The sequence below is a fragment of the Syzygium oleosum genome, unplaced genomic scaffold (assembly GCF_021117445.2).
Source record: "Syzygium oleosum isolate NSW1041296 unplaced genomic scaffold, Sole_v2.1 Sole_v2.17, whole genome shotgun sequence".
Classification (NCBI taxonomy): Eukaryota; Viridiplantae; Streptophyta; class Magnoliopsida; order Myrtales; family Myrtaceae; genus Syzygium; species Syzygium oleosum.
Genome location: NW_026607501.1, coordinates 1,814,770 through 1,841,481, shown reverse-complemented (window position 1 = coordinate 1,841,481; position 26,712 = coordinate 1,814,770). Strand labels below are relative to the sequence as shown.

The 26,712-nt window shown below is 39.1% G+C and overlaps 1 protein-coding gene, 1 long non-coding RNA gene and 1 pseudogene across 2 annotated transcripts; all 3 read right to left on the bottom strand.

Moving 5' to 3' along the window:
• Positions 1-3,655: 3,655 nt before the first annotated feature.
• Positions 3,656-4,375, bottom strand: LOC115668088 (importin subunit alpha-9-like; annotated as a pseudogene).
• Positions 4,376-19,243: 14,868 nt separating this feature from the next.
• On the bottom strand, positions 19,244-19,728 carry LOC130140242 (uncharacterized). Its single transcript, XR_008818266.1, has 2 exons — positions 19,651-19,728; positions 19,244-19,553 (listed from the first exon to the last, which is right to left on the bottom strand). It is a non-coding gene; the product is annotated as an uncharacterized LOC130140242 (long non-coding RNA).
• A 6,021-nt stretch (positions 19,729-25,749) lies between these two features.
• LOC130140277 (uncharacterized) lies at positions 25,750-26,492 on the bottom strand. Its single transcript, XM_056319289.1, has 2 exons — positions 26,268-26,492; positions 25,750-26,178 (listed from the first exon to the last, which is right to left on the bottom strand). The coding sequence occupies exons 1-2, from the start codon at positions 26,397-26,399 to the stop codon at positions 25,750-25,752; spliced, it is 561 nt and encodes a 186-aa protein (XP_056175264.1). The 5' UTR covers positions 26,400-26,492.
• Between the last annotated feature and the right edge of the window lie 220 nt (positions 26,493-26,712).

Genomic DNA, 26,712 nt, shown 5'->3' with positions numbered 1-26,712 from the left:
TACCCCCATGATCCAGTCCCAACTTAATGGGGCACTTTTATGTTGATAACAAATCCTCATCAGCAAAATAATGGGACGATAGGTATAGACCGACGTCGCATTTTCACTTCGATAACAAATTAAACCAAATAAAAATTGTTAAAATTTTCCAAAATAAAACCATTTTGGGATATGAAAGTTAGGGACGATAACAAATCCACCCCAAAAAACTTTTTTTAATTTTAAAAAAACCGAGGTTCGGTCCAAATTTACTCCGAACTTTTTTTTGTCTAAAAAAAAGCCCCATTACTTTGTTGATATGGATTTGTTATCGACGTGGAAGTGCCACGTCAAGTTGAGACCGGATCATGGGGGTATATTTTTTAAAATAAATTGAATTTTGGTGATTTTTTTACACAAAACAAAATTCGGGGCAGATTTGGGACTGGACTTAAAGTTTAGGATTTTTTCCAAGACAAAAAAAGTTCGGGGCAGATTTGGCACTGAACCTAAAGTTTGGGATTTTTTTTTAGATAAAAAAATATTCATGGCAGATTTTGGACTTAACCTAAAGTTGGGGGTTTTTTAGGGAATTAGGCCTTTATTTGGCTTAAAACATATGAAATTTTCACAACACTTAAATATTAATATTTAATTTATGCTTAATCTTTCAAAATCCTTTAATATTCGAAAAACATTTTAAAATTTAGTTTTTGCATTTTAAAAAGCATAAATAATATATAATATATATTTAATCTAATCTAGTCTTGAACAAGTTTTTACAGTTTTTTTTTGTTGATGCTTGTCAAATTTTCACAACCGTTAAATCTTGATATGGAATTTATTCGTAAATTTTTTCAAAATATTTTAATATTTAAATAACATTGTAAAATTTAGTTTTTGCATTTTAAAAAGCAAATAAGTCCTAAGAAAACTCCGTTAACTTTATTCATCATGATTACCTTCTTTCATTTTATTTTATCGTGTGTTATTTGTAAAACCAAATTATGTATATATTTTGTATTTGAATAATATTTTGAATTTTAACAAAAAAGTAAACATTGTTTTTGAGTTTTAAGAAACACAAACAAACGAGTGCTAAGAAAATTCAGCTATTATGTGTCATTTGTGACCAAAACTATGAATATATATACATATCTATCAATGATAGGAAAGTTAGGTAGAGTGCAGTTAAATGGCTGAGTCATGTTATCACAAAACTCAATTCTTTCACCTTTCTTAAATTAATTAGACATATTACTAACGATAAAGTAGAATAAAGCTCAATCATCTTGTTTGATCTAGGGGAAAAGCCATTAAAAGCCTCCAATTACAAGCACCGTGATATATTTACCATAAACATTTTTCGTGACACAAACAATTCTAAATTTGTACCTATATGATATATTTACTGTCACACCCCGAAACCTACCAAGATGGGGAATGACACGGCCGTCCTTTCGCCTAAAGGACGCAGCCTCAAACTACCCAAGAGTCCCAATGACATTGCTCTCGTTCTATTGGCTGCTAAACAAAGAACCTGAAAGGTTGGGAAAAGAGGGGGGGTGAGCAACCACAGCTCAGTAAGCAGTGCGTATCTCTTCTAAGCAGATCGAGCAACCACTATACATGTATACATAAAGTCATACCAGAAACTCATACTTCAAACCAAAGATATAATATATATATATATATATATATATATATATATATCAATCAAATACGAGTTGTTTTATTTCATCAAAGCTTTATACAAGTCCCAAATACATGTTTAAATCTATCATCACAATTCAAACTATCAATGGTCAAGTCCATTGATCAATCTCTATAAAAACCACATCAATGGTCCATTCCATTGACTAATCTCAAAATCACACATCAATGGTCTATTCCATTGATAAATCTCATATAACATCACACGTCGATGGTCCATTCCATCGACCAATCTATTGCTCAATATCTAACCATGGTCACGACACAAAGCCTTGTGACAAGGCTACCAAGATTCCCCCTTGGCAAGGTCTCCACCTACAAAGCCGGTGGCTCGGCCCAGAAGGATATCCTAAACTCGGTATGCATACCCCCAAAGCCTCTCATTGGGCTCACAGCGATACTGAGCATCAAACAATCATCATCCAATATAAGAAATCCAATCCAGAATACATTCCACAAACCAAACAAATAACTTTCTCGTAACACGGCTCATCCGCCATTTCTCAAACCATTTCTTAAATCATTTCATAAATCATAATGTGGTTCCAAAACCTTTGCATAATCCATTTCATAAATTACAATAGTTTTCCCAAATCATTTCATAATCCATTTCACGATAATCGATATATAAGCCTTTTTCAGAAATGCCTTACCATGCCATTTCAAATAATCAACAGGTAGTAAATGCTCGATCCGAGCTTTTATGCAATAACAATGCTATTTAATTCATAACATATCCGATTCATATCGCTTTCGAAATATGAGTTTACAAACTCAAAGAAGAGATAGTACCACTCACCTGGAATCCCCAAAAATCACACCACGGCTCTCACTCAAACCGAAGATCTCGTAATCCTATCAATTAAACGAGAATCGACGTCAACACCAAATAAAACACCATTTCACTAACGACTAGACTAAACTAAGCTTAGACGCTAACCAAAACGACTCAGACACGCCCACAAATTGCTCCTCCAAAGCGATTATCCAAATCGTCCGCAACGCGAAACTTGATCGCGCCATAACTTTTTCCACCGAACCCCGTTTCAAGCGGGCTTATAGTCAATAGAAAGCCCATTCATAGCACTACAATAACCCCAACTTGCCCATCCCGAAATCGAGCCAAAAACCGACGAAAATCGGCCTAAAGCCTGCTGGTCGCGCACTGTTCACTTGCGCGGCTAACTTCAAAAATTCATATCCGGTAAACCGTAAGTCCAAATCAGGTTCCGTAAAATCCCACGGCTCCATAGCACCCTAAACTATCAATTCTATAAAAATACGCAGCCCTACGACTCAAAAATCAGACTTCGCCGCTCGAATTTCCCAAAATTCCGAATTTCAAGCCCTAAATCGGAAAACTTCTCCGATTAGATGAACGAAGGGCGCGAATGCTTACCGGACGTTGTAATACGAAGTTGATCCGAGCTGGCGAGGCTCCGGTGACGTGAGCCTTTCCTTTTTCTTTTTCTTCTTCTTCCTTTCCTTTCCCTTTCTCTCTTTTTCTTTCTTCTCCTTTTTCTCTCTGTCTTGGCCGAGCAAGCTCTCGGCTTAAATGAGAAAAACTGAGTCACTGTAGCAACTTTTGACTTTCTGACTTTTTGACTTTTTTTTTTTTTTCAAATACCCGAATATTACATCCATCCTTCCTTAAATTTGACTTTCGTCCTCGAAATTTGCACTTACCTCAATCAACAAACAAATAAGGATATTTGCGTGTTTTCTCGTCCTAAAAAAATTCCCAAGAAGCCCTTTCCGATTTTGTCATTGGATCTTTATATATATTCTCAATAAACTCCTCTGCTTTTTTTAAGCTTATCAGCACATCCCAAAGGTCCACCACGCTTCCGCTGCGCCTCTGATCAAAAATCAGTTTTGCTTTCTTTTCTATTTCAGGTTTATCATGCAAGCCTCATGTACACAATTGCAAGCTCAAAAGCCAATAATTAGGGTCATTTTTGAATTAACTGGCCAATTTACCATTCTCGTAATCCTCCCTGAAGTACTTGTCGACCAAACCATTTGCCATATTTCGCAAGTCCTCATTTTCATGAAATTGGAACCTCTACATGGCTTCAATCCTGTCTTCTCGCTTTACAAGCTTCAGCCCTTCACCATTAGGCATTCCCTTCAAAACCAGCTCTATAAAAAGTCCCACTCTTGCCACCTCAATATCAGCAGACCTTACTAGATCAATAAACTCTGAGAGGCATCCACCACCCACAAGTGAAATTAAGTGTTCCTAAGTGAGATAGGGCCTTGTATCCCTTCTGTTGGGCCAACACAAAGATTTCCCAGGGCATATGCCACCTCCTTTCTTACATCAAATGGGGCTGATAAAACGAGGCGTAATGATCATGGCAATGCCTCACTCGAATATATTAACCTTTTGTGTTAACCATTGGCTATATTAGATGACACCCATGCTACTTCCTTCTTCAAGACTTGGTGCTCACTTTTTTTTTCTGCATTGCACTTTTTCCCTAGTATGTAATAGTAGCCTTCAACTCTTCGACAACTAAGGAAGTTTGAGCTTCCAAAAAAGACTGCACCTCATTGACCACCATACATTGCCAAAGGAGACATCACCTTCACCATCATCATCACCATTAGCACTGCCACTAACCCCAATCCTGCATAACCGCTTCGCACAAACTAATGATTCTCTTCTTTCTTTCCCCATAGCCGCAACTTGTCACCACCTCCTTTGTGCTGCAACATTGCCAACTGAAGACTGGATAGGATCTGTCTAGAGAGGCGAGACGTCATTGGCCATTGTCGAACACCCATGAGAAGCAAGAGAATTTAATCGATCGAGAGAGAGGGAAGTTGAAGAATGGCGCAACATGTGAACCTTTCACTACCTTGTCGCTAGGTTTAGATCAAGCCTTCGGTAAGACATAAGCACCTCGCTGCCATGTGATTTCAACTGTCTACAAGCATAAGCCCAACTTTACCATTTTCATCACCAAAATTCTGAAATTCCTTTTTCCGTCCACTTCTACTAATCATCACCAAATTTCACATCTATTGCTTAGTCTCCCCATTTTGTATTACTATCCTCAAATCAATCCACCGAAAATTATTGCTTGCAATTTATCATGCCTAAAATATCATACTACCGCAGTATACTAGTATCCAAACTATCTCCAAATTATCAATTCCTACATAGTCTATACTATCTCCAAAGTATCATCAATTAACAAAATATCGTTACAACAATTTTCTCTAGTACCATAAAGTTGATAATCATTCGCTAACACTTGAAATATAATCCACAGAATATCTATCAAATCAAAACATATCACAACCTGAATTTCCACAAGTTGTCTATTCTCCTTTCAACATTCCATTTACTTCAATTACGTACATAGTCCAAGAATATCACATCAGCCACTTGAAGATTCGCGCAAATCAACTCTTATTTATTGCACAAAAACTTTCGAATTCTTTTCCTGTCTTTACTAACACCTCAAGAAGAGATTATTGATAACACTATTTCAAAATTTGCCAATCTAATACCATAAGATACTTAACTCTTAACACTCTCAAGACAAGATCCACTTATTCAAATTTCCAATCTCAATTGTCTCCCCAAATACCCATAAATTCTAAGCATTTTACCACTTAAGAGATCATCTCTTACGATTGAACGCTTACAACTTCCCAAATCACTAAGATAGGAACATATCTAGTTTCCATTAAATTCAATGATCTCAAGTTCTCAACTTATAGAATCATCACTTAAAATTATCTCTTCTTAATTCAAAGACTGAAGCACTTGCCTCGTGCTATCATTTTACCGAAAACCGCAACTGAAACTGACAGCCTCCACTAGTTCCACAAATTTTTTTTTTTTTTGTAGAATAAGATCATAACCTGCTATTCAGAAGTTCACAAGCTGATCGCACCTATTTACCATAAGTAAATCTCTATCTCACATGTCAATTCAAGCTTATAACTTCTAAGATCAATTCTTCTCATACCAAATATCGCCACATAGCAAGACCTCCAATATAAATTCTCCTTTTCTAACCAAGAAAATAACCTATCTCAACCAGCAACTTTTGCTCTTCATCCCTATTCTCTGTCAGCGATTTCTTTAATTGTCCATACCTCATCCAAAATATGCTCTAGAGGCAATTTGTCAAGTTGGGAAAGTATATGCTGTCTTGTGATCTCACCTTCCCACCCGACTTCCGCATCAATTTGAATGAGCCCTGAACACTTGATAAAATGTTGTCTTCAACCTTCCAATTTCATCTACCAACATTTCTCTTTTTACCGGCTGCTCAAGATTTTCACTCTCCAGTTCATTAATCAACTTATTGGATAATTTGGAGGCTCCAACATGTTTCTCACATTCTAATTAAAGGGATAAATTCTTTGCTTCCAAATCTCCAACAAACTTTTGCAAAATAAATATTTCAACTCGTGCATTTACATCTTTCTCCACTTCTTCCTCATTTGAATTTCTTCTTGCAAAAAGTGTGCATAATTTTCCGAACCCGCCAAGCGTGCCCCACTTGATTGTACGTAAGTTGCACGTTCTTGTTTTGTAACTCCTTCACCGTTTATCTGGAACATGTAGGGTCGAGACTTGCCTACTCCACTAGGGAGAGAACACTCTATAGCACCCATTAAAGCCCTTAATTTCTTCCCACAAAGACTTTACATCTCTCTCCAACTCCCTAATTTTATTTTTTTTTGCCAGCCGACGCATCATGATTGCCTTCAGCTTTCAAATTTTCATCAACGGGTCTGCAAATGCCATCTACAAAAACTTCAGAATCCGTAACCTTGACTATTATATCATCTCCATTACTAAACGCACCCTCATCTACAACAATTTCCATAGTAAGAGATTCCTCCCTCTGACCTTGACCACCACAATCCCTAGCTCTAGCTAGATTTTCTTCCCAACCACCACTAATTCCATCTTCACCTATTGACACTACACTTTCTGATGCACTAGAGACTCAAAACTCCTTGTATTCTTGCTTATCCATGGTCGATGACAACCGATCATATTCAAGAGTACACATCTTGAGTTGTGACTCGCCAAATATCTCCCCCTTTATTTTCTTGCCAAAACCGCACATTGAAAACCTTAAGATACATTCCTGGTATCAAAAGTAACAACTCGCTTGCCTTTGTTATCTCTTACAAGGCAAAACACGTTTCTCTAAATCAGAATTGACGGTCACCTAGATTCCAAAAGAAACATACACCATAGTATTCAATAAAAGACTAACACGCTATAAACTAACACACAAGCTCACAACGTCCCAAAGACTCTATACCCCAAAAATCATAACGTAAGCTCTGATACCAACAAATGTCACACCCCGAAACCTACCAAGATGGGGAATGACACGGCCGTCCTTTCGCCCAAAGGACGCAGCCTCAAACTACCCAAGAGTCCCAATGACATTGCTCTCGTTCTATTGGCTGCTAAACAAAGAACCTGAAAGGTTGGGAAAAGAGGGGGGTGAGCAACCACAGCTCAGTAAGCAGTGCGTATCTCTTCTAAGCAGATCGAGCAACCACTATACATGTATACATAAAGTCATACCAGAAACTCATACTTCAAACCAAAGATATAATATATATATATATATCAATCAAATACGAGTTGTTTTATTTCATCAAAGCTTTATACAAGTCCCAAATACATGTTTAAATCTATCATCACAATTCAAACTATCAATGGTCAAGTCCATTGATCAATCTCTATAAAAACCACATCAATGGTCCATTCCATTGACTAATCTAAAAATCACACATCAATGCTCTATTCCATTGATAAATCTCATATAACATCACACGTCGATGGTCCATTCCATCGACCAATCTATTGCTCAATATCTAACCATGGTCACGACACAAAGCCTTGTGACAAGGCTACCAAGATTCCCCCCTTGGCAAGGTCTCCACCTACAAAGCCGGTGGCTCGGCCCGAAGGATATCCTAAACTCGGTATGCATACCCCCAAAGCCCTCATTGGGCTCACAAATATACCGAGCATCAAACAATCATCATCCAATATCAGAAATCCAATCCAGAATACATTCCACAAACCAAACAAATAACTTTCTCGTAACACGGCTCATCCGCCATTTCTCAAACCATTTCTTAAATCATTTCATAAATCATAATGTGGTTCCAAAACCTTTGCATAATCCATTTCATAAATCACAATAGTTTTCCCAAATCATTTCATAATCCATTTCACGATAATCGATATATAAGCCTTTTTCAGAAATGCCTTACCATGCCATTTCAAATAATCAACAGGTAGTAAATGCTCGATCCGAGCTTTTATGCAATAACAATGCTATTTAATTCATAACATATCCGATTCATATCGCTTTCGAAATATGAGTTTACAAACTCAAAGAAGAGATAGCACCACTCACCTGGAATCCCCAAAAATCACACCACGGCTCTCACTCAAACCGAAGATCTCGTAATCCTATCAATTAAACGAGAATCGACGTCAACACCAAATAAAACACCATTTCACTAACGACTAGACTAAACTAAGCTTAGACGCTAACCAAAACGACTCAGACACGCCCACAAATTGCTCCTCCAAAGCGATTATCCAAATCGTCCGCAACGCGAAACTTGATCGCGCCATAACTTTTTCCACCGAACCCCGTTTCAAGCGAGCTTATAGTCAATAGAAAGCCCATTCATAGCACTACAATAACCCCAACTTGCCCATCCCGAAATCGAGCCAAAAACCGACGAAAATCGGCCTAAAGCCTGCTGGTCGCGCACTGTTCACTTGCGCGGCTAACTTCAAAAATTCATATCCGGTAAACCGTAAGTCCAAATCAGGTTCCGTAAAATCCCACGGCTCCATAGCACCCTAAACTATCAATTCTATAAAAATACGCAGCCCTACGACTCAAAAATCAGACTTCGCCGCTCGAATTTCCCAAAATTCCGAATTTCAAGCCCTAAATCGGAAAACTTCTCCGATTAGATGAACGAAGGGCGCGAATGCTTACCGGACGTTGTAATACGAAGTTGATCCGAGCTGGCGAGGCTCCGGTGACGTGAGCCTTTCCTTTTTCTTTTTCTTCTTCTTCCTTTCCTTTCCCTTTCTCTCTTTTTCTTTCTTCTCCTTTTTCTCTCTGTCTTGGCCGAGCAAGCTCTCGGCTTAAATGAGAAAAACTGAGTCACTGTAGCAACTTTTGACTTTCTGACTTTTTGACTTTTTTTTTTTTTTCAAATACCCGAATATTACATTTACCCTCCATCATAGTTCCTTCAATGAGCACCATTAAAAAATCTACCTACATGGACCACAAACAGCAAACTGTGTTGACATGGCATCAACGTGGTTTGAATGAAATAAAAACGGCATCGTTTTAATTAAAAAATCATCTGATGAAATCTTGACGGAGAATAAATGTATCACACACATGGCTACAAGGTTAGGGTTCTTGATGTCACAAGAAAATTTTTAGAGCAAATGTATCATAGTAGGCATAATTTGAAGTTTTTTATGTCAGAAAAAGAGTTCAAAGAAAAAATCATTACTTATATTGCTTACAAAAATAAAAGAACGAAAATATTTGTAACGTCTATGAAAATGTTGACAATTGAAATATTTTCCATTTACTAATTATTTCAAGTCATATAAGTGATTATTTATTAAAAAATATTTTTTAAATCATTCATTTTTCATGAAATTTAATGTGATACTTCTAGAACAAGATATGAACATCAACTTGCCGTACATATATGAATGAGCCTTAGGTGCTGCATGAAAACCATTCTGGTTTTGTCCAGAACTGGTTTTTTGTTCCCAGAATCAGTTTTGGATCAGAAACCCGTTTGGTAACGCAATTTTATTTTTCTATTTCCGGGACAAGTTTGCTTCCAAAACTGATTCTGAAACCAGAAATGAGAACCAAAAAAAAGTTGATTTTTCATTTCTGGAACAAAAGTGAGAACCATTTCTGAGGAATTCATTTTCTTCAACACACATATTCATATGGAAGTCACGATCTTTGAGGTGAGAAAAAAAAAGCAAAAAATCAAAAATTTCAAAACTTAACAGAATGGTTTAGAATCAGCTACCCACTTTCAAATGAAATTTAAATTTTTTAGGTACCGAAAAAATAAAAATAAAAAATAAAAAAATTTCAAAATTTCACAAAATGGCTTAGAAAACCTATGGCCACCCACTTTCAGCAAAATTTAATTTTTTTAGTTGGCAAAAAAAAATTTTAAAATTTAAAAACTTCACAGAATATCTTAGAATACCCGTGGCCACCCAATTTGAACGAAATTTTATTTTTTTAGGTGCCGAAAAAAATAAAAAAAAGCAAAAAATCAAAAATTTCAAAACTTCACAGAATGGCTTAGAATACTTGTGGCCATCCACTTTGAGTGAAATTTAAATTTTTTTAGGCGCCGAAAAAAATAAAAAAAATAAAAAATTTCAAAACTTCACAGAATAGCTTAAAATACTTGTGGCCACCCACTTTGAGTGAAATTTAAATTTTTTTATATGCCAAAAAAAAATAAGCAAAAAAGTAAAAATTTCAAAACTTTACAGAATGGCTTAAAATACCTGTGGCCACCCACTTTGAGGGAAATTTTATTTTTTTAGGTGCCGAAAAAAATAAAAAAAAAGAAAAAAAGAAAAAATTTCAAAACTTCACAAAATGGCTTAGAATACCTGTGGCCATCCACTTTAAGCGAAATTTAAATTTTTTTAGGTGCCGAAAAAAATAAAAAAATAAAAAATAAAAAACTTCACATAATTGCTTAGAATACCTGTGGCCACCCACTTTGAGTGAAATTTAATTTTTTTTTAGGTGTCGAAAAAAAATAAAAATAAGCAAAAAAGAAAAATTTTCAAAACTTCACAGAGTGGCTTAGAATACATGTGGCCATCCACTTTGAGTGAAATTTAATTTTCTTTAGGAACCAAAAAAAATCAAAAAAAATCAAAAATACCATTTGGGCATCTAAAAAAATTAAATTTTACTTAAAGTGGGTGGCTAGAGGTATTGTAAGTCATTCTGTGAAGTTTTGAAATTTTTGATTTTTTATGTTTTTTTTCACCTAAAAAAATTTAAATTTCACTCAAAGTGGATGGCCACATGTATTCTAAGTCATTCTGTGAAGTTTTGAAATTTTTAATTTTTTGCTTTTTTTCACCTCCAAAAATTAAAATTTCACTCAAAGTGGGTGGCCACAGGTATTCTAAGCCATTCCTAAAGTTTTGAAATTTTTGAGTTTTTGAATTTTTTTAAGCACCTTAAAAAATTTAAATTTTACTCAAAGTGGGTGGCCACATGTATTCTAAACTATTATGTGAAGTTTTGAAATTTTTGATTTTTTGATTTTTTTTGGGCACCTAAAAAAATTTAAATTTCACTAAAAGTGGGTGGCCATAGGTATTCTAAGCAATTCTGTGAAGTTTTGAAATTTTTGATTTCTTGATTTTTTTTGAAAAAATTCAACAAATTTCCTATTTTCCCGAAATCTAATTTTTTTTTATTTTCTCGACATTTTGATGATTTTTTCTGGAATTTTTCAATTTTTTGGGATTTTCTGAATTTTTTTAAAGATTTTTATGAATTTTTTCGGATTTTTTTATTATTTTTATTTCATTTCTAAAAAAATGGATTTTTGTTCCTGGAAATAGAATTTTCTGTTGTTTATCAAACAGGTTTTTATTTCAGGAAATAGAAATTTTGTGCTGTTATCAAACGGGTTTCTATTCTAGAAATAGAAATTTTTTGTTATTATCAAACGGGTTTTTTTTCTCAGAAATTCATCCAGGAACCAGAAATAGAAAAATCTATTTCTGGTTCAGGAACTCATTCCGGAACAGAATGGTTATCATTCGCTACCTTAATCTTTCTTGCGTTCACACACGGGAAGCAATGATGACGTGGGATGTTTTGCTATTATTAGTATTTATCATTTAAATACTTTCTATTATTTATTATTATCACGCAGTTATATTATCTTTTAAGTTTAGGCCGTGAATGAAGTGACTGACCATTAGTGAGGGACAATTAATAAGTCAACATCTGATTACTAATTTCTAGAGTTTCAAAAGCTGATGGTCTTCCCTATCTACAAACCGCGTAGGAGGAGGAAGTAGATAGATGTGGCGTGGAACCAATAAAAAAAAAAGAAGAAGAAGAGAAAGAGTGATGGTCAATAGTTAACCATGGTAGAGTTAAATTGCTTTTTGGCCATATCGGTTACATGGCAATTATTACGCTTCCTCTTCTGTCAAGTTCATGATGCAGATCCCAGTACATCTTCATCCACGTGACCCTATTACTGGGGCCTCAATGAATATCTGTGGGGTTCAGCTCCACCGTGCTCGTCCCATCATCCTATGTCTCTTTGTATAATTAACCTTTTTGGTTTTTGTTAATCTTTATTTTATTAAATTGAATAGTTGATTTATGCAAATCGTTCTTTCTTTTACTTAGATGCTCTATGCGATAATGACGCGTGAAACGAAAGGCCACATGTTCAACAAAAGGATATATTAAATTACAAAAAAAAAGCCATATACGAAAGTACGCGACAAAACATATATTATGAAAATTGCGTGGCTAAGAAGCGGGCGAACACTTGCGGACAAAAAGTCGGGCTTCAAAGAACAGTGCAAAGATATACATATAGTGCCACTGATGTGTCTTGGCAAAGGAAATTCATATCTTTTGAGAGACGAGGTTTGTTTTGAAATGCAATTTCAGCAGCCGATTGATTTTGTGGGAACTGGCAAATAACCTTCTTGTAACACTTTTGTTTTCGAAATGAAAAAAAAGAAGAGAAAATGCATTAGATAGACACCAGAGGTGGATGAATAGCAACACCACCATAGCTGAAGTGATTGTCGGGAAATATATAGTTGGAAAGTGATTGAGGCAGGGTGCCTAAATTAAGTTTCATGTAATAAATTGGGCGATTGGCCATTAACGAGGGACAATTAATAAATCAACATTTGATTTTTTTTATATCTAGAGTTTCAAAAGCGCCGGGTTTCTCTCTATCTCTCTCAAAACGCAGAGGAGGAAGAAGAAGACAACGGCGGCGCAACAAAAAAAAAATAAGAATAAAGAAAATAGTGGAGTTAATAGGTGACCATGGTCAAGTTAACTTGCTTTTTGGCCATGTCCGTCGCGTAGCAATTATTGTGCTTTCCTCAAGCTGCAGATGGCAGTACGACTTCTTACACACGACCCTATTTAAGGCGGCCTCAGTCGTGCATAGCTGTGGGGCCCAACTTGTCCTATCTGTCTTTGTACGCGTTGCCCAATCTAGATTCGCCGCGGACCAACGAAATCTCCACCCCACAACCCCAAAAGTCTAACCGCAGCCCCACCTGAAAGATGCTTTTATGCTGTTAGTTGTTTTGCCCTTGCTTTACATGGTTGCCTTTGGAAAAAGGACAAAAGTCGGGAAAATGAGGACATAACAAATCGTAGGGCACTGATACCACCTGTAGTGAATTTCAGGTTTGCGTTCTCACATACCTCAATAAAATATCTACATATATATATATAATCTAATTTTGTCTTGAACCACTTTTTACATTTATTTGGTTTAGAGCATATGAAATTTTCACAACACTTAAATATTAATATTTAATTAATGCATAATCTTTCAAAATCCTTTAATATTCGAATAACATTTTAGAATTTAGTTTTTGCATTTTAAAAAGCATAAATAATATATAATATATATTTAATCTAATCTAGTCTTGAACAAGTTTTTTACAGTTTTTTTTCTTGATACCTGTCAAATTTTCACAACCGTTAAATCTTGTTATGGAATTTATTCGTAAATTTTTTCAAAATATTTTAATATTTAAATAACATTGTAAATGTCACGCCCCGCACTCCTCGGCGCGCCACATCCCTCGCAAAGGTCGATTCGTGTGCGACGTCCCAGGACTCGTCGCCGACCCAACACCCAACACAGAGATTTAAAGCACATGCGAAAGTAATTAAAACCACCCGTACAATAAAATACACATAATCCAGGATAGCCATACAACAACCAAGACGGATAAATATACACTTGTTTTGACATCGGAAACATATACAATATTCAAATACAGCCCACACTCAAAAATCAAAAGCGGGTACGTGGCTCGGCGATCAAACACTATATCTAGCCGGGCTCCTCCCAAAACGTTTCAATACGCCCGCCATCCTCGAGTGGGTCCGAAAATTGGGTTTCAACAACAATGAGAATAAATCTCACGAGTAATTCCTAAACCTAAATTAGGCTAAAGTGCACCTCCCGACGAGTACTAAATCAACACCCCAAGCAAATCATAATTGACTTAGGCCCTCGGGCCCAAATCCAACACTCACCTTGCCCTGCAGGTTAGGCACTTACAGTTCAAGCATAAAACATAGGACCCAATCGCAGCACACGTACACATCATTTGATCACAACGCATGTCATGCTTATGCTCGTGCTCATACGCGTGCTCACGCCTCATCAATGCATTTTCGCAGGCTTGCACTCTAGCATACTTGCCATTTATCAATTTCTCCTCCGATCCGCATTAAACGCATCAGGTCCGACCCGCGTAAAACGCATCGTGTCTATCACTATCCAACACTTCTGCCCGCGTAAACGCATCGTGGCCCGTGTCTCTAGCCCGCGTAAACGCATCGGCGCAACACCGATCTCCATATACGGACCGAACCCGCGTAAACGCATCGGGTTGGCCGTCTTCGGCAATCCGGGCATCGTCCGCGTTAAACGCCTCGGACGGGTTCACTACCCCGCGTAAACGCATCGGGGTTTATTGTGATCACACATTCACAAGCACCAATTTTCATCTGAACCCCGCGTTAAACGCATCAGGGCATTTTAGGTGATCACAATGCACATGTCACTCGAGCACACTTGTAAATGCACATGCCGTGCCAATGCTCGTGATGCAAACTCATGGCCATAAACTTCACACTCGGGCATTCACTTGCACCGCACCACTAACTCAAATCACGATACAATCATGCGCATTTGCACCACGCATATTCAATTTCATAAATCAACATGCCCAATCAGACAATCAATTCAAATCAGCCATGGCATCAACTTGACACACAATCCATGCACAATCCACACAACCGGGATAACAAGAACCCTTGCATTCGAGGCCCGCCAAGCTATTCCATTCTTAGTCCCGCTAAACAAGCAACATGGCATCCTAAAATCAATCACAACAAGGCTCATTTAGCTAGTCAATTGATCAATGCGATCAATCCCGGTAATTGCACAATTAAACTTCAAATTGATCACGCCTCGCCTAAATCAAATCCTGCCGTGGCCAGCCGCTATACCGCAATGTCTAGGCCAATAAATATCTTCAAAATGCCCCATTAAACTCCCCAAACCATCATTCTAATCAGCCACCACAAAGATCAAATGAGGCGCGCACTAAAATCCATATTTAAAGCCCGAACTTACTCCAAACTTGGACCGCTCCGAACCAATCTGTCCAGCCATCTCACGGCACCTCGCGGGTCACTAAATCTCAACTAAATTGTCGCACTAAGCCCGTAAAATAGCCACCAAGACAGCCACCATTCGGTCTCCCAATTTCACCCGCTAAATCCACAATTCCGTCCAAATCACGGCACCTATGCCTCGCCACATCACAGCACACTATAGTCCACTAAACCTCAATTAAATCATCATTCTCGGTCACCAAACGGGCCACAAAAATCAGCCTCTAGCGGCCTCCACTCGGTCCTCAATTTGCACCCGCCAAATTCACATTTTCGCCCAAATTAAGGCGCCTATGCCCAGCCGACTCACAGCACAATACGGGCCTCTAAATCTCAATTAAATCATCACTCTAAGCCTCGAAATCAGCCGCCATATCAGCCTCTAACAACCTCCACAATTTAACCCCTAAAATACCCTAATTAACCCCTAAAACCCATCTAGAAATGCAAATTGTCCTAATTAGGGCTTAGGGTCAAACTCACCGGATGTCCTAAGCTTGAGACGGCCAAACACGCGATGAAAAGGGGCTGGGCAGCGGCGGTCCCTCGCCGGAACAGTAACGGCGGCGGCGGCGAACGGCGAACGGCGCGAGCGGCGGCGACGGCTTAAGCTAATCCACGGCGGGTTGGAAGGGAGAGGGGGCTGACCGGCTGAGGTGAGAGGAACGGCGGCTCACGGCGGCGGCACCAGAGACGGCGACGGCGCTCCGGCGAAGACGCACGGCGCTGAGAAAGGGGGGGCGAACCGGTGGTGACGGGGCAGCAAGGCGACGGCCGGGACGATGGCGGCGACGTCCAGGTGTCGGGGCGGTTCTGGGGAGCTGGCCGGACGACTGGACGACGGCTGGGACTCGCCGGACGCGGCGGCGAGCCGAGCTCGCGCGCTCGGGAGAGGAGGAAGGCAGCGTCGGGCGGAGCTGCCGCGCGGCGCGGCGGCGCGACGACGGTGCGAGGAGGACGGCGGCGTCGGCGGCTGGTAGGGTGGCGTCAGGCGGAGCTGGATGGGCGGTCGAGCAGCAGCCGGCGAGCAGAGCAGGAACGAAGCAGAACCAGTCGGGCCGAAGACGAAGAAGGAAGAAGGAGAAAAAGGAAGAAGAAAGAAGGAAAAGAAAAGAAGAAAGGAAGAGAGAGAGAGGGAAGGTGGGAGTTGGTCTGCATGGCAGGGGCTGAGGGGACGTGGGCAGGGGGAGACGTGCGCAGAGAGGACAGGCGCGGCAGACGAGAGAGAGAGAGAGGGAGGGAGAGAGAGAGAGGGAGAATAAAAGAAAATATTTGAACATTCAAATATTATTTGCAATCCGATGGCCCAAATTAAAAACCGAGAGTGGTCTACCGGTCCAAAATAAGCCTCGCACATAAAAAGGGACAAATGCCAAATTAATTAGACCAAATCATAACGAGGGAGGTCTACTAGTCCAAATTCGCACGTGGTCAAAAACTCCCATTTTTCCATCATTCCTGACAATCTCAACGCTGGCCACAACAATATCGACACCGTCCAATTTATTTTGTCCCGAAACTCCCGGAAATCGACTGCCAAGTTCGGGATCCAAATAACGGCCAAATTTGATCGAGTGCGATTCTAGCGAAATCTCTAATTTAAAAATGATAACCGGGAGTGATCAGTTCCCGGGTGAGATTTTTACTATAAGCACACTGACAAATTACGCGTTTTATAAATCCCAAAAATGGGCCGAAATTCGGGATGTCACAGTAAAATTTAGTTAGTTGCATTTTAAAAAGCAAATAAGTCCTAAGAAAACTCCGTTAACTTTGATCATCATGATTACCTTCTTTCGTTTTATTTTATCGTGTGTTATTTGTAAAAACAAATTATGTATATATTTTGTATTTGAATAATATTTTGAATTTTAACAAAAAAGTAAACATTGTTTTTGAGTTTTAAGAAACACAAACAAACGAGTGCTAAGAAAATTCAGCTATTATGTGTCATTTGTGAAACCAAAACTATGAATATATATACATATCTATCAATGATAGGAAAGTTAGGTAGAGTGCAGTTAAATGGCTGAGTCACATCGTCACAAAACTCCATTCTTTCACCTTTCTTAAATTAATTAGACATACTACTAACGATAAAGTAGAATAAAGTTCAATCATCCTGCTTGATCTAGGGGAAAAGCCATTAAAAACCTCCAATTATGAGCACCGTGATATATTTATTATAAACATTTTTTCTGACGCCAACAATTCCAAATTTGTAGCTATGCGATACATTTACCCTCTATCATGGTTCCTTCAATGAGCACCATTAAAAAATCTACCTATATGGACAACGAAAGGCACATGGTGTTGACATGGCGTCAACATGGTTTAAGTGAAATAAAAACGGCGTCGTTTTAATTGGAAAATTATCTGATGAAATCTTGACAGAGAGTAAATGTATCACACACACACACAGCTACAAGGTCAGGGTTCTTGATGTCACAAGAAAATTTTTAGAGCAAATGTATCATGGTAGGCATAATTTGAAGTTTTTTATGTCAGAAAAAGAGTTCAAAGAAAAAATCATTACTTATATCGCTTACAAAAATGAAAGAACGAAAATATTTGTAACGTCTATGAAAATGTTGATAATTGAAATATTTTCCATTTACTAATTATTTTAAGCCACGTAAGTGATTGTTTATTGAAAATATTTTTCAAATCATTCATTTTCATGAAATCTAATCTAATATTTCTAGAACAAGATGTGAACATCAACTTGTCGTACATACATGAATGAGCCTTAATCTTTCTTGTGTACGCACACGGGGAGCAATGATGAAATGGGACGTTTTGCTATTATTAGTATTTATCATTTAAATACTTTCTATTGTTTATTAAGATTAATATCACAAAAAACCTCAAATTGGTACACTTGTAGTATTTGCTAATTATAGTGATTCCCGAGAGTTCACAATCATAAACTATCGAAAGCTTGTAGACAAACAATTCGAGACTTGAATATAGACCGTAAAATGAATTTGAAGCTGGACATCTATATCCGACGGCTCAAAATTATGTCAAACTCCATCATGGCAAGGTACATGTAGCAGAGTATTCTGCAGCTAGCCATCTCATACCAACATATGCCTCCCCGACAGCTCCTTCACCATCGTGGGCCAAAATCGCATCAAAGGATCGCCGCTACGTCAGTGTTTTTGAAACCTAAATTATCAAGGACAGCCAACAATGACATCTTATTTCTATTATACATCTACAAGTCACAAAGGACGGCAAGTTTGTCTGTTTGATAAGGAAAACAAAATCAAGTGCTTTGGCCAAAAGAAAAGGTCCTATATTTCAAACGACATCCAAAAGTCTTGATCTGAAGAAAAAGGAGAACAATCTCACCTGAGGACATAGTGTGCACCAAAACATACGCTCTTCGGTCTGACTCAAACTTCTTGGCATATTAGGAAGACCAAGACTTTACTGTAACTCATCAACTTTCTTGTGTAGAAAGTGAGGCAAAAGGGAAAAAGGTAATATTATTAAATCCAGGAAGACCGAGATTTTGCAGGACTCAAATTGGCTTCATTGCTTCACTTTTCACATCCCTCTTCTTCCATCCCTATGTGAATGTCTCTTTTTCCATTACTAGTAGAACTTTCACTCGTTACAGGTCTTGCTTAAACTTAACAATACTAGAAACAAGTATAAGAAGAAAGCCAAGAAGGAACGGAAAAGTTCTCTCCAATGGCCATGGGTGAATCAGTCACCGTAGAGAACAACAAGGGTTATGGTGAAGCTAACTAGCTAAGTGATAATGAGGTAATGGAGAGAGAAAACTATAGAAGTCCCGGAAGACCAAGACTTTCACCTACGAAAATTATTAAACAAAGACCAAGACTTTAAAAGATGCTCATCAATGGCTAGAGAAATCATTTTAAAATACTTTTTGTCCACAAGTACTCGTTTCCTAATATTTAGAGAATATTTCCAGAGACTTTATTGGATGTCATTTGCTCTTTTGTCTGGAAAGTGAAGCAAAAGTGGAGAATTTCTACGCGTGACATGTGAAGCAAAAGTGAAGCACTTTAAGAAACAGTACTAACTGGGAAGAAACTTTAATCAATTCGAGGAAGACCAAGACTTTGTAAAACGCAAATTGGCTTTGTTGCTTCACTTTTCACATCCCACTATCACCCATAATGTGAATGTCTCTTTGTTGCGCACCATAATTTGGGCTAACTTTGCATGTTCAAAGGAGCACAATTCTCCGAACAAGCGATTCATGATCATCAACTACTTCAGCACCCTTAAGCTAATCATTGTAGCCCATCTTGATGCGAATTTTTAGCATTATAGCTGCCACGTAAAAGCCTATAACTGCCAAAAAAAAAAGGTTAACAAAACACTTGTAAGCAGTAACCGTTTTTACAAAGATATGCATGCACTCTAAGTTGGTCATATGAAGAAAAATCACCTTTAATCCTCTGTTTTGGATGGCCACAAGAAAAAAGAAAAGGTCCTTTGTTTCAAACGAGAGCCAAAAGTCTTGATCCGGAGAAAAAGGGGAACAATTGATTTATCTAACTCAAGAACATAATGTGCATCAAAACATATGCTCTTCGGTCTTACTCAAACGGATTGTCGTAATAATACACTCAATGCATAAGTATATGCTCCAGGCCAAGGAACCATTTGGGCTCACCCATGATCCGAGGATCATCGAGTTCGTCCGAGGGGCATTTTAGTCGAATTAGAAAGGCGCTACAAGGACCACAAATGCCAGGAAATGCAAGGGTCTATACAAGGAGAAAAGAGCAGAGTTAATGCAGCTACTATCCGGAAATAACTTGTGAGTCTCATTGACTTCTGATTTGTGGACTAACCAAAAGGCCTATGCCTATTGTTGTGTCACGTTCGCTAGAAAGGGCCATACTGGTTATTACATCAACGCATTCTGTCGTTTAAGCATATCCATATCCCCACAAATCACAAATTGTTTGTGTCGAAATCATGAGATTGGTGATTGAATTTGGCAATTTAGATGTCAAAACTAGGTGGAATTCCACCCATTTGATGTTGAAGAAGGCCTATGATTAGATGGATGTGTTGACGTTGTTTTTTTTTTTCGATTAGGCTAAGGCCGCCGGTATTCAGCCACTAAACACGTTGATTGAAGGGTTGCCGAACTATTCAAGGACTTCTTGGAGGTGTTCAACGGCGCTACAGAGGCTTTTGTGTATTTCCAGTACGCATTTAGGGAAGATGAACCATTTTTATTAGTAAAAAAACACGTGTTTATAATGCGTTTCATGTAGAAATTGTAGGAACCGTGCTGCATGTGGTTATATTTTAACTTTTACATTCTGGATTATTAGATTTACCACAAAAGTGTTAAGGGAATCTTTCATGATCATAATAAAAATAGAGAGGCCATTAAAGAGTGAATTTATAAAACTTAGAGTTTTCGTGCAAAGTTAGCATTTAGAATGCATTTTTACTTTACACACGCTCACGGGGGTAGTACATAATATCAAGGCCATGTATTAAAATTTTCCCCTGATACGGCTCGAGTTCTTTATTTTCCGTAAATTATTTACTTTGATATCATGTTAATGTTTATTGATTGTGGTTGTTTACTGTTATTGTTTGCGCACTCCGCCATGATCACATGTCGGCGACTTAAGATAATAAGTTTGATGAAGATCACATGCAAATGTATCAAAAAGGCGTTAAATTTATTTAGCGTCACCAAGTCCCCGAACTCGTGATATTTGGTTCACAGGAGTAAGATGGGCTCCCACGTCTTATTCAGGCTGCTAACCGCCCATAATAAGTTAGTGGCAACTCCCAAAGTGAAAACAATTTCCATATTTAATTGAGGAAACCAAATTGCTCTGGAGGGCTTAGGAGAGCCCTTGAGATGGTCCCTACATGGGAATCCCTATAAATCATAACCATCAAACAGGGAGAATTTATTACTATTGAGATTTTCTTTACTTAATTGCATTATTTAGCAAAATGTGCTTTTAATTATTTGACAAATATTAAAAAAAATTAAAAACTAGGTCCGGGCATAACGTGCTAAGGCCCGGGCACGTGGGACGGAAATGAAGAACATGCAGAGCAGGCACGGATCGAGTCAACACCCCCCCGCAATCAAGCCTCAAGAGATCCAAGAACTCGCCAGAGCCAAACTCGACAGCCCCATGAAGAAAGGCGAAAAAATGAGAGACGAAATTTGACGACAGAACCGAAATGGGTACTCGAGATTCTCAGCGGAGGGAGCGCAAATTACCTCAAACTTAGAGATGGGAGGGGCGATCTGGTTCCTCTCTAAAGTATCCATTTCCAGAGAAGAAGCTGCTTCACATCTCTCTCTCTCCAGAGCACACCCCACCCCCCTCCCCCTCTCTCTCTCTCTCTCTCTCTCTCTCTCTCTCTCTCTCTCTCCTCCTCCTCTGAAGCCTTTCTCCCTTTCTGGGTATCTTCCAGAGCGAGACCGGGAGTGAGAGTGTGAGAGATAGAGAGTAAAAAAAACAGGTGGAGGAGATTGCAGGAAGAGGAAGATGACATTCAAGAAGGAGCGGGAAGGCGGGAGTGAGAGAGATAGAGAGAGACAGAGAGAGAGAGAGAGATTTTCTCGTGGGAAAAAGTACACTATAAGTGCCATAACTTGTGTACGGCGATCACTTTGATGCCATAACTTTTTTTCGGATCACTTTGGTGCCAACTTTTTTGAAAAACGATCACTTGAGTGCCAATGCTGACATGGCACGCCGGAAATCTGATGTGGCTCTTTTTTATTAATATTCGATGCTGAGATGGCTGGCCGGAGCAGGCCGGAGAGTCCAGTCAGCCCTTATAGCGAAAACGACGTCGCTCAACCTTTCTCCCCCCAATATAGGAACCCTAAATCGGCTAATTGGACATATTCCCCACTTGCAAACCCAAACCGGCCATATTATTTCCTTGTTTTCCCCGAAATTGACAGCCAAAGGTTGCAAATGGATGGCAGGAGCTTCACTAGCGGCTCAAATTCGTTTGAACGAAGTGAAGAAGAAGGTCGGTTCTTCTGCTATTGTGGATTACCGAGTCCAAGAAGAATATCTTGGACTCGATTGAACTCCGGGAGAAGATTCCATGAATGCGCCAAGTATAGAGAAGGCTCGAAGTGCAAATTCTTCAAGTGGGTTGATGCGAAATTTTCAAATCGAGCAACAGAGGTGATAGTGAAGCTACTTGAAGCTCAACATCAACCTCCACCTGCATTAATGGACGAGTTGGACGAGTTGGACAATGTTAACTCATTGTAAGCTGAAATGAAGGCTTTAGCATCTCTGGCCAACCATTTGAAGAAGGAAGTTGAAGGATGAAAATCGAAAGAAAGTGTTATCGATTGTTGATTATGTTATTGATATTTTTATAGCCTATTTTATGGTCAAATGTAATGTCAGTTATGAGCAAAAGTTTCTTAGTCTACCAAAATTTAAGATAGGCTTGTACTATGTACGTGTATTTGGCAATTTGTAGCTACGGTTGTGTTATTAGTTTGCTGCAATTTATGTATGTAACAAGAGGTTTGCTGCAATCTATGACAAATGGAAGGTTGGAATTTATTGGTTCTCAATGTTGAGTTGCTTAGTATTTTGTTGCTGCATATTTTGATGCAGTTTTACCTCATTGGCAGCATATTTTGTTGCATATTTTTTCTCATTTGCTGTCTTTTGCTGCACTTCCTCGTTTGCTGCATATTTTTGCTCATTTGCTGTCATTTGCTGCACTACCTCATTTGCTGCATATTTTTTCTCATTTGCTGTCATTTGCTACACTTTCTCATTTGCAGCATATTTTACTGCATATTTTTGCTCATTTGCTGCACTTCCTCATTTGCTTCATATTTTTGCTCATTTGCTGCACTTACTCATTTGTTGTATTTTTTTCATCTGGTTAGATGGTTGCATATTATGGAGTAAGGCTCACTACTGAAAAATGAGGTGCTGCAAGTGCTGCAACTCTGCGTAGCAGCAAATTATGAAGTCGTCACAAGTTCAGCAGTTGACATTTTAGTGCCAAATGTTTCTAATCGTGATCACTTAAGTGCCAGTCGTGGTTCAAAAGTGATCACTTAAGTTCTAGTCGTGGTTCAAAAGTGATCACTTAAGTGCCAGTCGTGGTTCAAAAGTGATCACTTAAGTTCCAGTCGTGATTCAAAAGTGATCACTTAAGTGCCAATTGTGGCCGAAAGTTGATCACTTAAGTGTCATGCCGTGTGTTTCTTTGAAAAATGGAGACTTTGGTTCCAACAAACCAATCTTTAAACCAGATTATTCTAGAATCAACGCAGTAACTGTACCAGCACTGCTCACCAGCACCAAACCGCCCCAAACCATACTCATAAACTGGTTCAAACAGCCCCCAAACCATATTCAATCACCAGCACCAAACAACCCCCAAACCATATTCAAAAACCGGTTCAAAATGCTTGCACCAGCACGTGCTGGCGTGCTGGTGCAAGCACTATACTGCACTCCCAAATATGACAAAATCAGCAGCTACCATACTATACTCCCAAACAGTACAAAATCAGCAGCTAGTGCAAACACCATACTGCACTCCCAAACAGCACAAAATCAGTAGCTGGTGTAAGCACCATATTGCACCTGAAAATAGCACAAAAAACCAGCACTAGCAGCACCAATTCCCACCCTCCCCACCAACTGCATCAGTAAGTTTCTTTGAATATTAACTTACTGATGCAACTTGCAAGCACCCCACTACACCAGTAATATACTAAAACAAAACAAACACGTGTGCAAAAATATGGAAATCACAACCACCTTAACCACGGTAAACATCGAATTTAGTCATTACACACAACATCCCATTAGTCAATAACATTCCAGGACTACAAAAAATCAACCTCCTATTAACCAATACGGTAAACCTCCCTAATTTCACAAAAACTAACAATCACCACAACACCCTCCCATTAGTCAATAGTGATAAGTCCACAATTTCCTTTTCCTTTCGACAGCTTCTTGAATTGATTCATAATTCTTTGACTCTTTTGAACTGGACAAACTGCAGGTTGTTCTTCTGAAGATGCAGGTTCTTCAATAGCTGGAGCTGCATCTTCTTCAACAACTGGAGTTGTTTCTTCTTGAACTGCTTGAGCTGCATCTTCTTCAACAGATAGAGCTGCTTCTTCTTGAACTGCTTCAGCTGCATCTTTTTCAACTGCTGGACCAGTAGGTTGTTCTACTGGCCTTCTTGCTCGAGATTTCTTCTTAGGCGCAGCAACTATCTTCTTCTTACTGGTGTTGGTGGCTATTTTGGAGCTGTCAGCATGTGCTGGTTGATCAGGAACTAGTGTTGAGCTTTTTGTTGGTGGCAATTTACGAACACTCTTCTCTGTAGCCACCCTTCTTCTCTTCGGACCAGCTGCTTGCGACGTTAGTTGGATTCTTTTTGGTGCAACTCTTGACTCCTAGCTTGGGCCAACTTGAGATATGAGAACCTCTAAACTCCTCCCAGGCTACAACATAATCATAGATGAGAGAAGAAGTAATATTGTCATAAAAGTGAAAAACTCACAAATGAAATGCATGAGATATACAAAACTTACATGCAAAATAGTCATTCCAGTATTAAGTCCGTATAAATTCCATAACCATATTGCCTTAATCTTCTGCCGAGGACCTCTCTTGTTTGATATGGTGCCTCACTTTGAGGAACCTGAGCTGCTTGTTCAGTTGGTTTTCTTCTCAACTGATAAGGACAAAACAATGTTAACTAAAGCCAAAGTCTGCTCACTAAAGATTAATACAAATACATATAGCTTACTGGATATTTTCTCCTAGCCTGTGCAACAGTCGAGGAGGAGGTTGCCCTTAAACCTGGGCCTCCGGTTGGCTCTTCAGCTGGTTCTTGAACTTGGCCTTCAGCAGGCCCTTTAGCTAGACAATCAGCATGCCTATCAGCTGGCCCTCCAGCAGGCCTTTTAGCAGCCCCTTCAGCTGGTTCTTGTGCTGGCGCTGCATTTGATCCAATTTGAGTCCCTCCACTTGGCTGTTGAAGCAACTGATGTTGCTTCTTCAAATGACAACCACTTTTGTTGTGACCTACCTCACGACAATATGAGCATTTTATCTCTACACCTGACCTGCTCATCTTCTTACTTCTGGGCTCTCCCTCTTGCTTTCTTCGTCTCCTTTTAGGCCTTCCCATTTGTTTCTTAAGTGGCAAAGGATAAGGGGCTTCATGATTTGTCGGCTCCCAGAATTTTGTACTTCTAATAGGCTGCATCATGTGCTGGTATGCAGCAAGATATATGCTTTTGTGGTAGTAACCATGCAGGTAATCCTTGGGATTTTGGTACTTCGCTTGGATGGCACAAATGGCATGTGCATAGGGAATTCTAGAAAGTTGCCAAGCTCGACATGAGCACTTTAGTTTGTCCAATTGGACAATATACTTGTCTGTTTTTTCCATGACCTCATAGCCATCATCTCCATTCCAGATAGGATGACAGAACCTACTACTCGCCAAGTTGTCATCTAATCTTTTAGCAATCCTAGGACCACACTTGTCCGGTCCACTTCGCAGCCTCATCTCTCTGTTTTTGCAGCCTTGTCATGACTATCACTCGAATATCCTCAAGCATGCTGATGATTGGTTTGCACCTCGCCTCTAAAATTCTGCCATTGAAGGCTTCACTGAGATTGTTATCAATGATATCGCTCTTGAATTCTTCACTGAAGAAGGCCTTGCACCAATGCCTGGGTTCAGTTTGAAAAAGTGCTTCATAACCGTCCTTTGTCAAGTCAAGCAGCTGCTGTTTGTGAATTCTAAAATCAGCCATGTTGGTGCTCTTAGTTATCATCCAAAATTGCTTCTGTAGTTTCTCCCCTTTGTAGATCTTTGCCCAGTTTGCATATATGTGCCTCGCACACATCCTATGTTCAGCAAATGGCATCAACTCAGCTAGAGCAGGAAGAAGTCCCTACAAGAATTCATACATCAAGGCATTAATAAAGGCATGTGCAAGATAAAATGTCATCAATATTATTTGTGCAATTACACCAGTATTACCTTTTGTTGGTCGCTCATGAATGCCCAACCTCCTCCATTAGTGATCTCAAGGTCCGCCATCAAATTTTTCAGGAACCACGACCAAGTGTCCTTGCTCTCTACCTTCACAACAGCCCAAGCAATTGGAAACATCTGATTATTGCCATCCCTCCCAATGGCAGCCAACAATTCTCCCTTGCACACACCCTTCAAGAAACATCCATCGAACCCTATGACTCGTCTACAACCAGCAACAAATCCCCGTTTGCATGCATCAAAGCAAATATAAATTCGGTCAAAGTTAGTCCCATGGTTAGGCAGTGGCCGCTCCACAACCTCAACATAAACTCGACTACCCGGGTTTTGCAGCCTACATTCTCCAACATATTCCCAAATTTGACCATATTCTTCCTTGTACCTCTCTAGAATTTTTCTCATCACCTTATACTTGGCTCTTTTACACTGA